We start from the raw sequence: 16,526 nt of genomic DNA, 5'->3' as shown, positions 1-16,526 counted from the left end.
TAAAATTTTAAAGCTCGGATTTGTTAATATTGAAAACGTTTGCTCATCGTGTCTAAATGAGCAAATAAATTTGCTCATTTTTAATAGTTATACAAATGAGCAAATATTTTTGCTCATGTTCAAAATTTTAAAGCTCGAATTTGTTAATATTGAAAACTTTTGCTCATCGTTAATAAATGAGCAAATAAATTTGCTCATTTTTTATAGTTTACACAAATGAGCAAATACTTTTTGTATTGTTTTATTTACTTTTGAGTTTTGGGTTAATATTATTGTCATTATCTGTTAACTAGCTGCCGGGAGCTGCTTGATCTTATTTGTTTTGATGAATTGATGATATATAAAAGAACACAAGTCTCATGAATACTTCAAAATTTATGCTAAAAAATGATAATATAAGTTCTGTAGACTCATAGTAGTTACATATGACGAACTAACAGACGATGTTGACATGTAGTATCATACTATATTTGATTACATACTGATCTCCTTGGAACAACAGAGGTCTTACATTTTGAGAACAAATACACTGAAATAGAAAGCTATAGGATAAATTCTTTTGCAAGAATGCAATAATTAATATTCTGTCTGTAGTATACAAGCTTGGTAGAAGAAAAGAGGCTTGAACACCATTTAACCGATTAGTGCGATCCCTTGAACTAAGAGGGCATTGGCGAGAACCTGGTTTGCAGCTTCTGAAGGATGCACACTGTCCTAAAACACGTACTGAGTGGCGTTGCTGCATGTTCCTACAGACTTTGGATTGCATAGAAGTGATGTTGTCTCTATAGTTCCTGTCCCACATCATCCCTTCCTGGACTCAGAAAATCCTACATAAAAAGAAAAAGAGTTAAGAGAAATCGTTGATTAAACCAAACATATGATGTTAATGAAAGATTTGATTACTTGATTTAGAGGGATATTGTACTAAATCATAGAGAGGCTTGTAAATGTCGAAAATAACAAGGTTAAGGTCATGGAGCTTCTTAGACAGCTTATTGGCAGCAGCATTGAGCTTCCTATTGAATCCTTGCGCGTCTCAGTTGAGCCTTGAAACACACCCACCTTGATGAAACCCAAATAGAGTGATGGTTGCAGGTACACAGCCTAATGGGGGAAGTGAAGTTGCCCCAATCTTTCTTGCTCCTAATCCATACAGCTCCAGTAGGTCAACACTTAGCATCATTAGTTTGTCTGATTTGGTGATCTCCTTAGTCCGCAATCAGCTGTCACATTATCCTAATTTATCATAACTATGATTTCTGTAATATAACTAAAAATCCATTAGAGTTCTGTTTCTTTTTAATTAGCTTAATATCTCGAATTAAAATTCATATGAATGAGCATGTGACCATTATATTAAGACCGAGAAAGTACTATAGGCCCACAACTAAACGGATGATACTTGGACAAGTAGCAATATTATTGACCTTATTGGTTTAAATAAACCCAACAAACTTAGTATATGTACAGTTAAACAATTGTTATTTCCTGAAAACCCGTCCTATCAACTTAAACCAACAACTAAGAGTGCCAAAAGGATACATTAAGATGTTGGTAGGCTGCAAGCTAAAGATCAGATTTACAGTTGTTTACAGGAAAACACATTTACATACATGAGCAAATCAGATTTATGAAATGTGCTCATGTATGTAGGCTCAAGCACTCGTTACTTTATTACTTATCGCACCTAGCATGAATAAGCTATAGAGCAATATTCTCAGATGGATGGCTAAGCTATAGAGTACTAATGGTGAAGATTGTGCGGCCAGATTGTTAGCATGAAAGCCACAGATTTTGTTGGCTTGTTTCTGATACAAGCTCCTTGTTTGCAGAACTTATTTCCTTTGTTAGTTCGTTATTTATTGCGTGACTGATTTACTTTTGTTATCTGAATAAAACTGTTAATTCTTTCGAAATATAAAGATACATCCACACACCATGTATCCCATTGTTCACAAATTCCTTCCTGTCCGGTGTCAACGGAAAAAGTCGTTGATAACCTTCTTATCAGGTACATTGGATACAATTTGTAGAAGCAATTTCATTTATTCCCTCCCATATTTAGCATTTTCTGCTACCAAATCCTTTGAAGAGTATTGCCCAAACAACTTCACTAGATTTAATCAAGTCATTCAACTTATTCCTAACTTTTAAGATACTCTAGTAAAACTTTGATAAATAAACTTCTGGTGAGTTTATGTGGGGGCTAAACAAGGAGCGCTAAGCAAGGGGCTAAGATTTCTTGCATTAGTAATAAGAACCAGAAGATTAAGGAGACACAAGCTTACAAAATAGGCTAGTATTTCATATATACGTACCATAAAGCACCACATGATTCATAAACTATGAAATTTCTCATAATTTAAATTGCTCATTTATGCAAAACATGAGCAAATTAGCAAAAGTTGTTCAAATTTGCTCAATATTCCAATTGCTTAAACAAAAACACATACCATATCATATTTTTGGATGAATGTGCAACATTTTGAACTAAAATGCACTCCCTTTTTTGGTGCTTAAACCCCCACTTTACAAAATCCAACAACAGGACTTAAACCCCCACTTTACAAAATCCAACAACAGGGCTTAAACCCCTACGAAATTCAACATGAGCAAATCCGAATTTAACAATTTCGCAATCAAATTTTACTAATTTTGCAATCAAAATTTACTAATCAATTCAATTTCTCTATCAATTTGTAATTGGTTCAATAATTTCGAAAGCCTAATTTGGAAATTAAAAACTACGGAGTAATTGATTACAACAAAACAGAATAAAATACCTTCATGCTGCCGAGTCGTTGATCTTTTCAGAAATTATGCAATCTGAGAACCAGAATTAGGAGAAACAATTGATTTTGAGAGGTCTAATTTCCGCCATGGAAGAGAGCTCAACAAGCAAGGGAGAGAAACGCAGGAAGGAGCAGCGAAAATCGTGTTTTAATTCCTTTAATTGGGGTTCAGTTTTTCTTATTTTCACGCGTCATATCACAAACCTTTGAATTTAATTCGTTTGGACGGTGGAGATAGCTTCTCATTCTTCTCATAGTGATCTTCTCATTGGAGGGGGACCACATAACAGTCCACTTCTATGATGGCTAATCCAATGGCCCACGTCATAAAGGATTATGAAATACTCCGTAACGGAAAAGGACTATAAAAAAAAAATTAATGAATTTAACAAATTGGGAAAATAACATTGCGCATAATAATTGACCATTATAAAAATAGAAAGTCCAAAATTCCAATAGAGCAGCAGACAATATAATTTGAATCAAAAGAATGGTGCAACCAAAAACTCTGCTCATTTTCTTTCTATTCTTATCTCTGCTCCTGTTTATTGAAACCAAACATAATCATGAAGAAGAAGAAGAAGTTGTAAATAGATCGATGTTTCCTGATGATTTTATTTTCGGGGTCTCAACTTCAGCTTACCAGGCATATATTTTTTTTATCTCCCTTCTCATATACGATATACCTTACCTCGCTTCTACAGTTTTGACTATATATGTGGTTTCTATATCTATAATTAATAGTCATGTTGATATATCATAACATTTTAGATGAATTATATAGTTTGAAACGTTGGATGAATGAGGAAAATATGAGCTAATAATAGAAATTAATTTGTATTCCTATGATTTATTGCAGGTTGAAGGAGCGTACCTAGAAGATGGAAAGGGCCTCAGTAATTGGGATGTTTTCACTCATCTTCCTGGTAATTTGTAATCTGTAGTATATTATTATTCTTTTACATATTTTGAATCTGTGTTAATTTTATCTTTTTTCTTAATTTAGAAAATAAAAACAGAGTAAAAATTGCCAAACAGGGCCATTGTTCAATAGTTTTAGTCTTGCTAGCTAGAGAGTAGAGATTGATAGTGCTCCACGAGGAGAAAACCTTACAATATTTTAATACCTTTTATATCTTGGTAGGTGGAGACAACTAGATAAGGCTTACGAGAGTTGTTGAATTAGGTAGGATAAATTGTTTTTTATAACCTAGATAAATTATTACTCCTTCTATTTCTAAATGTATGTAACAATCGATTTTTAAACTAAGATAAATTATTTTTTACCGTCTAAAAAAATTGAAAAATTGTATTTTATCATCTAAAATTTTAAATTTTGTATTTTATACAAGTTTTTATATAAGGCGGTGTTACACAAAAGACCACATTAGTATCATATACGTGAAACAATTGAACCACTAATTAAGCAATGAAACCAATTAGTTAAATAATGGAACTAATTAGTTAAATAGTGGAACTAACTAGTTAAACACTGAAACTAATTAGTTAAGCAATAGAACCAAATAGTTACGCAATCAAAACGGTCTTTCTGGTAAGGCGATCTTACACAAAAATTATCGTGTATTTTACCACCTAAAAATAAATTAAAACTTATTTTTTACCACCTGCTAAAAGGAAAAAACATATGATATAGTTATTGAGGCCCACTAAGTCAATTTCTCTCCACTTATTTTCAACCCTATATGATTTTCTTTGACTCTTTCACCCTCCTCTCTTTACTACCATTGATTTTGTCGATTTTGTGAATTAATGGGAGGAAAATTAACTGAATTCATGCGAGAGCGAAGCAGGGGAAAAGAAGGGATGTTAAATAGATGAAATTGTGAAAGAAGAGACAATATCAAAGATATTACCATTATTATGGCTCCTCACAATAACGATATCATCTAGTTTTCCTTTTAAGGTGGTAAAAAAACAGGTTATATATTTTGTTTTGGTGGTAAAAAAACAGGTTTTGGTTTTTTAGGTGGTAAAAAACAAGTTTTGGTTTTTTAGGTGGTAAAAAACAAATTTTCGATTTTTTTAGGTGGTTAAAAACAAATTGTCCTTTAAACTATTCATACATTAATTTTGACCATGTTTTTCTTACTAATATAAAAAAATAAAATGTTAGTATGTTATTAGATTATTGTTATTAAATTATAATACATAAGCATGTGATGTCATCATTGTGACACGACTTAAATGTCGAATGCTGCGACCTTTATCATTTTGTTTTCAAATATCAATTTTTTAAAAATATAGTTTTTTATTAATTTATACATAGTACTCCGTAATAGCATAGATTTACTATCAAACTAATACATTGACAAATATATCAGTTACAACTCAACCTTTTTTGAATATATTCCTAAACCAAAAGACTCCTCTATCTGGCGTCATAACCTTTGCCAAAGAGAGATTCTGCGCAAAGGTATTCGTTGGAAACTCGGGAACGGCAAATCTATTAATTTCTGGCTTGACAACTGGGTTATCCAGGATAATCTCCTTAGTCACTTAAAATTGAATATCAATACAGTTAATTCGAATCTACGTGTTGCTGATTTCATCCTCCCTACCCACGAATGGGATAGTGATAAATTAAAATCTATAGTTCCTCCCGCCTTAGCTATGAAAATTAAGGGATTACCTATTCCAACTAGAGACCTTGAGGATTCTCCAATTTGGGGAGCTACTTCGACGGGAGAGTTTTCCGTCAAATCCGCGACTTGGATAGCTCATGGGTTACCTTTCTCTTCCCATACTTGGAACTATAACTGGATCTGGAGCTTAGACGTCCCACCTAAAATTGCTATTTTTATATGGCAAATTTGCCATAATAGCATTCCTGTACGAAGTACACTCCAGAAACGTAATATCCTGCCTTTTGATGTTTGTCCACTTTGTGATACTTATGCTGAAACTATGAATCATCTTTTCATTCAATGCCCTTCCTCTAAACTCTTGTGGGATCTCCAATTAACTAAACACTGGCTGGATTATTTTATCACCTCCCACGACCTTCTTGAAAATCTAACCCTTCTCAGGAAGTACCCCTCTGATTTATGTAAGTTCACCTTCCTAATTTGGTCCCTTTGGAAGGAAAGAAACGATTGTACCTTCAACAATGCGTCCTTCAACCCATTCCGGGTTTTCTACAAGGCAAACTCTGCTTACCATGAATGGCAATCTCGTCTCCAACTTGACTATCACCAGCTTACGGGCACCCCTATCACTACCCTCAATTCCACCCCTCCACCTCTCCCTTCCCCTCCAATCATGGTTCGCTGGTACCCCCCTCCACTCGGCACCTTCAAACTCAACTTCGACGGCTCCAGTAAATCTTCTTCAGCAGCAGCAGGAATCATCATCCGTAATAATGAAGGAATTTCAATTTCAGCATGTACTTTTAATCTTGGTCAAACTCAAGCCTTCATGGCTGAAGCCATCGCTCTCCACAAAGGTCTACAAGAAGCTAGGCGTCTTCAGATCGATAATCTCCTTATCGAAGGTGATAATCTTCTTATCATTAATGCAGTTAAAGGGGTGTGGTCTACTCCTTGGAAGATCAGTAACATTATTTCTGATATCAAACATCTCCTCACCCTCTTTACCACGTGGGATATCAAGCACATTTTCAGAGAAGCAAATTCGGCTGCAGATTGGATAGCGAATGTCGGTCACCTAATTGTTGGAAATATATATATAGATCCTACTAATAGCCAGAGATTAGCTACTATCTTATGTAATGATTACTCAGGAGTGACTCTCATGCGGAGAGGCTCCTAAGTATATTCTCCTTACCTTTCAAAAAAAAAAAAAAAAAAAAGTATTTTTAAACAGAGGGGGGAATAGAACTACGTAAAATGACAACGTAAGATTGTTTATTTATCCTTCTTGCCCTTAAAATACAGTAATGCATTGTATGCCGCACGTTGGAACAAAACATTAATTATGTAATTACTTAATTATTTGTACCATAATAATAGCTATCTAACCTGGACAGTCAGCATGCTTTTACATGTATATTAAAATTCTTGTCAACAATTATTTGTCACATGATTAACCTCTCAAATCTCTCATACTATTTTGTCATGGTTGCGTATTTTAGTCACCGTCTATCTGATATGTTCTTACACAGTTACGCTTCATATACTTCGTATATAGTTGTCCTGCATCGCAAGTGAGTGAAGCTGTCAATTTTTAACCCAAATTGTTAAATTTGCTGGGTTAATTCAATCGTTAAGAACCCGAATCATTGATAACATGTGAGTTGGAACCCGAAATTCGATCCCATAATATTCAACTCGAATTCGAACCGTCTCGAAAATATTAATCTAATTCAGATCCGATACTCGATAACAAACCGTCATGCGACAACCCGAACCGTTTCTACCCGAACTGAATGGAGCCAAAAACCGTTAATGACTCGATTTATTTCAATCCAAACCGTTTCAACCCGAGAAAAACCCGTTTACAACTCGAACTATTTCAACCCGGACCGTTTACAACCCGAACTGTTTCAGCCCGCACCGTTTACAATCCGAACAGTTTCAACCTGGACCAAGTGTTTACCCGGACTATTTCAACCCGAACCGTTTGAAACTCGTTTAATTCAAACCATTTATAACTTGTCTCTCCCGCACTACAAGACAACTATAACACGTTTTATTTTATCCAAATTAAAAGTTGTACTATAAGCCAAAACGTTTTTATAAATTAATGTCAATGTTATAAAACTTATAAGTTTGTATTATTTTATTAGTTTTCCACTCTTTTATTGACTCGTATTCTACTGATTAATCAAGTACTAAACTAAATTGATTTAATTCAATACGTTATAATCTTATTATAAGTTATAACCAAAGAACTAATCGAAAAACTATGTTGTTTTGACCGAATCGACTTAATTCATTAACAATTGAACTTGTTTATCTCGTTGATGTTTAAACCAATATATATGATAACTTGTATTTATAAAATTTACAAATTCATTATGTATTAGTTCATCATTATCGATTATTAATTACTACGTTATTAGTTGTTAATTCATCAATAAAAGTTTCATGAATACGAAGTGTTAAATTCTATTAGTCATTAGTACATCGTTATCTACGATAAAACTAAGTCATATACTATATACTCACTAACTCTACTGGTCTTGAAATTTAACACTTTTAAAATTTACGGAGTACTTAGAGTCCTTGTATATTAAATTAGACATCCATACTATAATATAAACGAATTGAAAATTGTGATTTTAGTAATAACCCGATATTGTTTATAATTTGTATCTGAATTGACCAAACCAGACATTAACCCAACCCGATATGAACCCCACCCAATAGGATATGAACCTTTTACAACCCGGATAAACCCGTTTATTAACCCGACGTGCTCCAACCCCAACCGGCCTGACCCGACCCGACTATAATCCGATCTCATATGACCCGCCCCGATTTTAACCCGACCCGATATGAAGTTGACCTGAAATAACCTGACCAAATCCGTTTACAATCGGGCCCAACATGACTTGACCCGATATTAACCCCAACCGACATGAACCCGACCCGATATGAACCCTTGTCAACCAATCCGAACCCGAAGCGAACAGTTATTTTTCAACCCGACCCGATATGACCCAATAGCCAAATGAACGTTCCAACCCGAACCGATGCACCCGACCCTTATCCGATCCATTTGTCCGAATTGGCACCTCTACAAATGAGCCATACAGTATAGAGGTGAGCAACATTGGATATACCCGAATCTCGACCGGAACCGGTAGATATCAGTCTCGATATTGATTTCCCGATCATTTAACTTTATAACGAAAAAGTTGTAATTTTGTATAAAAAAAATTGGGCATATTGTTTTTATTTCAGCTAAAACAACATTTTCCTGGCCTTATTAACAGAGTTTAAGATAATTATATTTTACATTCAAAAAACAAAATATATAAAGTTATGGTCAAAAAACATAAAAAGTGTTTCATCAAAAAAAAAAAAAAAAAACATAAAAAGTGGTATGTAACTTCGGGTAACCTGTACTTACCCGTTTCGTGTTCCAAAAAGTTAGGAACCGGTCTTAATTTTGTTACTAGGAATCGAAATCACCCAAATCGGTTCCCAAACCAAGTACCCACTTGTTTTTCTCACCCTAATAAAAGCAATGCAAATTACAGATAGAGAAAGAAGATTCAAACTGATCGATTTCCTATTGTATACAATCTCACAATTTTAACCATTGTTCCGGGTATAAAATAATGGACTTCGGAATCAAGGCCCTTTCATAGTACAGGAAGATCTAGCTTGTTCTGGGTGTTGTAGTTCGAGAATACCTACACACAAGTTAGAGTAACTGGCCTCGGGGATGTTTCGAGGAAAGCTCCTCCTATGCCTAAGTAAGTAATAGATTAGTAGCGAAAGCTATCTAAATTAAAGTGTGTGTAAAAACAATAAATGAACGTACCTTGGTATGTGCAGTAGGGTGACATATTTATATTGTTTGTGTAGTAAATATAGTTGGGCTTTTACTAGCAATGGGTCGTGGGCCGCTTTAAGAGGCGTAAAGCCTTGATTGAGGGAGCTGAGATATGTTGTATTAGCCAAGTGGGCTTTTCGGCAGCAGGCCCATTTGAGAGCCAATTGGACACCCAAACAACATGCGCAAGGCAAAGCTGATGCCTAGGCGATCAAGGCCCTTGAGAAGGAGAAGAATGACCAAGACACCAAGCTTCGGGAGCTGGAGGAGGTCAAGAAGAAGCTTGAAGTGGAGACGCAAAAACTTGAAGTTGAGGCTAAAAGAGTTGCGGATCCGGAGGCCTAATTGAAGGAGAAGGATGAGCAATGTGACAAGCTGGGGCGAGAGAAGGCGCAACTATTCAATGGAGATTAGTGCGCGTCTCAATGGTGGGAAGGGTTCCTCGGCGGTCGTAGCATGTTTTCTTACAACATGCCTACTCGATCTTGATTGGAAGAAGACAACCGAAGTCTAGATGGAAAGGGAAGATCATATGATCGAGTGTGAAGATGATCGGGAGGACGCAAGGAAGGCCGAAGAGGCTCGGTTGAGGAATGTTTCTTCTGAGTCTGACACTAGCGTTCGCACATCCTCCAAATCTCCCAAAGACCTTACCTAGACAAGTCCTAATGCTTAGGAATTCGGGCAGTCTTCTTCTTTAAAGTCGGTCGATTCCAGTTGTGGACTTTCGAACTTGTGCTTCAATGACTCCTTTTTTGCTTCAGAGCTACGTTGTACTTTAATAATTTAACTTCTTTTGCTTTCTATTACTTCGGTAGGCTGATACCATCTTTTGATGGAAGCCGATTTTAGCCTTGCACCATTTCTTCTTTATTTATGAGGAATCCTCGGTTAGTCCCGAGTTTATTGATGTGTCACTGTATGCCCTCGGATATTGAATAGAAAACAGATTTTATTTGCTAAATAATGAGTTTAATGTTTGTTCTCCATTCTTTCTCTTCGGAAAAGTGTAACTTATGGAAGTTTTTACTTGTTACCCCCGAAGTTGTACTTTCTCGAACCTTGATGCTATTCCGGAAATTGTAATCTCGACGAAGTTTTACTTTCTGCCCCTCGAGATTGGAATTTCTTGAATCGTTTTGTTTCCTTAGAAAATTGCAACTGGAAGAATTTTTGCATGTCTGCCGCGATTTTCCGAGCCTTCAATTTTGTACTTAAAGGTGCTTTAGAAAATTGTATCAATTGAAAAGAGATTTGTGTGGCATTCCCCTAAAGTTGAAATTTTCTGAAACTTTATTTTTGGAGATCGCAACTTATGGAGTTTTGCTTGTTGCCCCCTGAAGTTGTGATCTTCCGAAGTCAAAAATACTTCTTGTGTATGTTTGATTTCGTTGGCGCGAAGCAAAAAAATTTCAAATTCTTTGGATCCTGAGATCTGGATAAGAGTTTGCATATTTTTCCGAATTCCTGTGATCCGAAGATTTGGGCAAGAGTTTGCATATTTTCCCAAATTCTTGTGATCCGAAGATGTGGCAAGAGTTTGCATATTTTTCCAACTTTTTGTGATCCAAAGATATGGGCAAGAGTTTGCATGTTTGCATATTTTTCCAAATTCTTGGAACGTTGTCCGTTCGGTTGTGGTGTTAGATCCAGGTGTCGCTAATCTTTCGGCGAGGACAGTGGTCACTTCCTGTAGTTTGCTCTTTGTTTCATAGAAAAAATAAGTTCTGCATTATTGGGATGGTCGCAGCTAGTTGTTACCTCGTCGAAACTGGAGGTCGGGAGACAGTTGTATGAGTATGCGTTGTCCTGCTCGGATTAGAGTGGGCATGTGCTCCAGATTTAGATTCGGTTGCTTGAATAGTTAAGGTTTTCCATTTGGAAATCGACTGGCCTCAGGGAGTCGGGGGTGTTCCGAGGAAAGCCCATCTTATGCCTAAGTAAGTACAAGTTCGAGAGTAGAGAAAGCTCTCTAGGTTAAAGTGTGTGTGAAAGCAATAAGTGAATGGACCTTGGTATGTGCACTAGAGCGACACATTTATAGTGTTTGTGTAGTAAATGCAGTTAGGCGTTTATTACCAATGGGTTTAAGTGGCGTAGAGCCTTGATTGAGGGAGATGAGATATGTTGTATTAGCCAAGTGGACTTTTCAGGTCCAATTGGAAGCTAATTGGACACCCAAACAACTACAGTACAAATACATCATTGATAAACGTCTCAAGATGTCGTGTTGTATGACTGTTAATTCTAGATTAGGGATGAGTTAGTTAATCTGCATAATTACCAATACGTACTTGATCGATCAAAATAGGTTGTGAAATACGGGGTAATAATTTCTTTAGATGTTATAGAGTAACTCAATGATGTTCGTTTGATTTTTTTAGTAATCCCTATGTTTTTTTTTATTTTGTTAGTCACATTTGAATTGATTCTATTCACAAGTAAAGAAAATGTTTTAAATTTTTAGTCGTGGAATCTTCATGTGTGATCTTGTTTAACTCATCGATCTTGATTTATAGTGTTACGATATAAACTTTTATCATACGTATTTGAAGATATTATTTAAGCTTAAATATCTATAACTATATACTAAAAGACAAACCCGGAATGACATGTGTCATCTCTAGATACGTACTTAGTTTTTTTTTGTTTTTTGTTTTTTTTATTACGTAGAATATTATAAACCATATGTATCACAAAAATATTACTCTGTATAATTTTATGTATTATGAAAAAAATCTAAAGTAATATGATAATACTAATTTGAACTAACACTATATGGCAAGCATGGAAATAACATGATAGTATTGTTGATACTGATTTTGAAGCAATATGTTGAGCATGAAAGTAATAAGATTTGAAAAATATATGTTAAGCGTAGAAACAATAATTTTTAATGCTATTTTGTAAAATGTGTCAATTACAAAAATTTAAATCAAATCTTTAAGAATTTTTTTTAGCGGCCTTTACCCATTTAATATAGTCACGTGATAAAATCGGCCAATCGGGTGCTAGATCCAAATTTCGAATGTTGTTACAAATACAGAAACAAAAAACACGGTAACCCGTTTACAATCTAATAAGCTTTTTTCTTATTTTATTTTAAACTTAAATTATTTTTGTCTAAATCCTAAGCTTGTTAGGTTATGATACATATGATAATACATAAATCATGCGGAAACAACCATTAAGCCAGGAATACATATTATTTACACATAATCATATAGCATAATTTAGATGCATACTTTTGTTGCGTGCCTTCCCTAGCTGCGCCCGAACCGAACAAGAACAAGTCTTTAGGACTCCAAGTGTCGTCCCTCCGTAGATAGTCCACAGCACGTCCGGATCCGCCTTAAGATTGACCAACTAGAATCGCCCTTAAGGTACTAGAATTTTCGGCACTCTTAGTTAAGAAACATGGCTGAATTTTTCTCTCAAAACTCACTTTGAATACTTGAATTAATCTCTGAAAATATGTGACCCTAGGCACGTATTTATAGAGTTATGGAAAGGGAATTGGAATCCTAGTAGGATACGAATTAATTAAACTTAGAATCCTACAAGAACTCTAATTAATTAATTTATCCTTTTAGGAATAGGATTTTAATCATATACTAATTCTAATAGTTTTAGGAATCGTGCATGAACACAAACTCACACACACACGGCAGCCACGATGGGCCGCCCATGCGTGTGCGTGCGAGCAGCAGCCCACGCAGCGAGGCCATGGCCTTGGCGCGCGCTGGGCCTGCCTTGCGGTGGGCCTGGGCGCTGCCTTGGCTGGGCGCGCGTTTGGCTGGGCGCGCGTTTGGCTTGCTGGGCGATGGCCCGACTTCGTGCTGGGCCTTCGTCCGGCAGGCCTCGTCCGATGCTAATTCGTACGATACGATTCCGATTAAATTCCCGGTTCCGGAATTCATTTCCGATACGAACAATATTTAATATTTCCGATTCCGGAATCAATTTTCGTTTCGAACAAATATTTAATATTTCCGTTTCCGGAATTATTTTCCGATTCCGATAATATTTCCGATTCTGACAATATTTCCGTTTCCGGCAATATTTCCGATTCTGGTAATATTTCCATTTCCGATAATATTTTCCGATACGTACCATGTTTCCGTTTCCGGCAACATCTACGACTTGGATAATATTTATATTTCCGATACGATCCATATTTCCGTTTCCGGCAATATCATCGTTTCCGGAGTATTCATTTCTTGCCTGTGACGATCTCAGCTCCCACTGAAACCAAGATCCGTCGATTCCGAATATCCATAGATGGAGTATCTAATGCCATTAAATACTTGATCCGTTTACGTACTATTTGTGTGACCCTACGGGTTCAGTCAAGAGTAAGCTGTGGATTAATATCATTAATTCCACTTGAACTGAAGCGGCCTCTAGCTAGGCATTCAGCTCACTTGATCTCACTGAATTATTAACTTGTTAATTAATACTGAACCGCATTTATTAGACTTAACATAGAATGCATACTTGGACCAAGGGCATCATTTCCTTCAGTCTCCCACTTGTCCTTAGGGACAAGTGTGCATTTCCTAATTCCTTTGTCGCTCGATGCTTGCTCTTGAACATAAGGTAAGAGTTGTCATCCTTATTATGTCCAGAGGTGTTCCTCGGTTTCAGAGTTCAACTGATCAAATAAACAGATAATCATAGCCTATGATTCATCCGAGCACGGCCATGCATTTCACAGTTTCTAGCTCTCCGAGTGGCCTTGTACAACTTTTAAGCATCTCATCCCGATTTATGGGAGGACAATCCCAATCTTGCGATCTTGAGATTAGACTTCGTTTGATAGGTGATTACCTGAGCGTTGCCTTTATAGCCTCCTTTTACGGTGCGACGGTTGGTCAACGTCAAAGCAACCAGTTCTCAAACAAGTAATCTCAAATCACTCAGGTATTGAGGATTTAGTGTCTAATAATTTAATGAAATTTACTTATGACAGACTTTCATCTCTTACAGTAAAGTTTCATAGGTCTTGTCCGATACTATTCTTCCCAAAGTAAGTATCTATGCAAATGATTATGACATTGCCATGTCCACATAGTTCAAGAAACAGAACTACTAGTCATCTTTCATTCTAGTCGTCTAACGTTTTCTATGCGTCCAATTTTATAGAAAACTCCGACTAGGGACCATTTTCAACCTTTGACATTCAAGTTCACTTGATAGACATTTCTTAGTCACAGGACTGGTCCTGACAGTCTATCTTGAATATATCGTCAAATTTGAAGGGACTCATCATTTAATAAACCACAAATTAAATGGAAAAATGAATTCTTTTCATATATTGTGAATGATTAACCAATAATGTTTTACAAAGATTTAAACTCTAAAACTTTAAAACATTAAACAGAGACATCAAAGCCATTCTCCAATATGCTTGATTCCCATAGCTGCAGTGTGCGAGTTGTGCTTCGCCTGCGGCAGAGGTTTAGTTAATGGATCTGATATGTTGTCATCAGTTCCAATTTTGCTTATCTCGACTTCTTTTCTTTCAACGAACTCTCGTAAAAGGTGAAATCTACGAAGTACATGCTTGACTCTCTGGTGGTGTCTAGGCTCTTTTGCCTGTGCAATAGCTCCGTTATTGTCACAATACAGGGCTATTGGTCCTTTAATGGAGGGGACTACACCAAGTTCTCCTATGAACTTCCTTAGCCATATAGCTTCCTTTGCTGCTTCATGTGCAGCAATGTACTCCGCTTCAGTTGTAGAATCCGCAATGGTGCTTTGCTTAGCACTTTTCCAGCTTACTGCTCCTCCGTTGAGGCAGAAGACAAACCCAGACTGTGATCTGAAATCATCTTTGTCGGTTTGGAAACTTGCGTCCGTATAGCCTTTAACAATTAATTCATCATCTCCACCATAGACCAGGAAGTCATCTTTGTGCCTTTTCACGTACTTCAGAATGTTCTTGGCAGCAGTACAATGCGCCTCTCCTGGGTCTGACTGGTATCTGCTCGTAGCACTGAGTGCGTATGCAACATCCGGGCGTGTACATATCATAGCATACATTATTGAACCAATCAATGATGCATATGGAATCCCATTCATTCGTCTACGCTCATCAAGTGTTTTTGGGCACTGAGTCTTGCTTAGAGTCATTCCATGAGACATGGGTAGGTAGCCTCGCTTGGAGTCCGCCATCTTGAACCTATCAAGCACCTTATTGATATAAGTGCTTTGACTAAGTCCAATCATCCTTTTAGATCTATCTCTGTAAATCTTGATGCCCAATATGTACTGTGCTTCTCCTAGATCCTTCATCGAAAAACATTTCCCAAGCCAAATCTTGACAGAGTTCAACATAGGAATGTCATTTCCGATAAGTAATATGTCGTCGACATATAATACTAGGAAAGCAATTTTGCTCCCACTGACCTTCTTGTATACACAAGATTCGTCTGCGTTCTTGATGAAACCAAAGTCACTGACGGCTTCATCAAAACGTATATTCCAGCTCCTGGATGCCTGCTTCAATCCGTAGATTGACTTCTTTAGCTTGCATACCTTTTTAGCATTCTTTGGATCCTCAAAACCTTCAGGTTGTGATAAACACAGTTTCTGTTAAAACGTCGTTTAAGAAAGCAGTTTTGACATCCATCTGCCATATTTCGTAATCGTAATATGCAGCAATTGCTAACATTATCCGAATAGACTTTAGCATTGCAACTGGTGAAAAGGTTTCATCGTAATCCACACCGTGGACTTGCCTGTAACCTTTTGCAACCAATCTAGCTTTGAAAACTTCAAGTTTCCCATCCTTGTCCTTTTCAGTTTGAAAACCCATTTGCTTCCAATGGCTTGGTAGCCATCTGGCAAATCGACCAAATCCCATACTTGGTTTTCAGACATGGAGTCTAATTCAGATTGCATGGCTTCTTGCCATTGCTTGGAGCTAGGGCTCGTCATAGCTTGTTTGTAAGTCGCAGGTTCATCACTTTCAAGTAATAGAACGTCATAGCTCTCGTTCGTCAAAATACCTAAGTACCTTTCCGGTTGAGATCTATATCTTTGCGATCTACGCGGGGTAACATTTCTAGATTGACCATGATTCTCACCAGATTCTTCTAAAGATCTCTGAGTTTCATCCTGAATGTCATCTTGAGCATTCTCTAGAGTTTTTTGTTCGACTCGAATTTCTTCGAGGTCTAATTTTCTCTCACTTGTCATTTTGGAAATGTGATCTTTCTCCAAAAAGACACCATCTCGAGCAAC

At 36.6% G+C, this 16,526-nt stretch overlaps 1 protein-coding gene and 1 long non-coding RNA gene across 2 annotated transcripts in view; one reads left to right on the top strand and one right to left on the bottom strand.

Annotated features, from left to right (window-relative positions):
- Positions 1-360: 360 nt before the first annotated feature.
- Positions 361-3,128, bottom strand: LOC110804070 (uncharacterized). The gene is made up of 3 exons (XR_008919604.1): positions 2,787-3,128; positions 907-1,262; positions 361-830 (listed from the first exon to the last, which is right to left on the bottom strand). It is a non-coding gene; the product is annotated as an uncharacterized lncRNA (long non-coding RNA).
- Positions 3,129-3,222: 94 nt separating this feature from the next.
- LOC110804069 (beta-glucosidase 18) overlaps positions 3,223-16,526 on the top strand; it is a 43,926-nt gene continuing 30,622 nt past the window's right edge. The window contains exons 1-2 of the mRNA XM_022009636.2: positions 3,223-3,441; positions 3,655-3,721. Coding sequence (XP_021865328.2) covers positions 3,286-3,441; positions 3,655-3,721 — 223 coding nt within the window. The 5' untranslated portion in view covers positions 3,223-3,285. The remainder of the gene's footprint in view (positions 3,442-3,654; positions 3,722-16,526) is intronic.

Source organism: Spinacia oleracea, chromosome 4 (assembly GCF_020520425.1).
Source record: "Spinacia oleracea cultivar Varoflay chromosome 4, BTI_SOV_V1, whole genome shotgun sequence".
Lineage (NCBI taxonomy): Eukaryota > Viridiplantae > Streptophyta > Magnoliopsida > Caryophyllales > Amaranthaceae > Spinacia > Spinacia oleracea.
The sequence above is the reverse complement of the archived record's forward strand: the minus strand, read 5'-3'. Positions and strand labels throughout refer to the sequence as shown.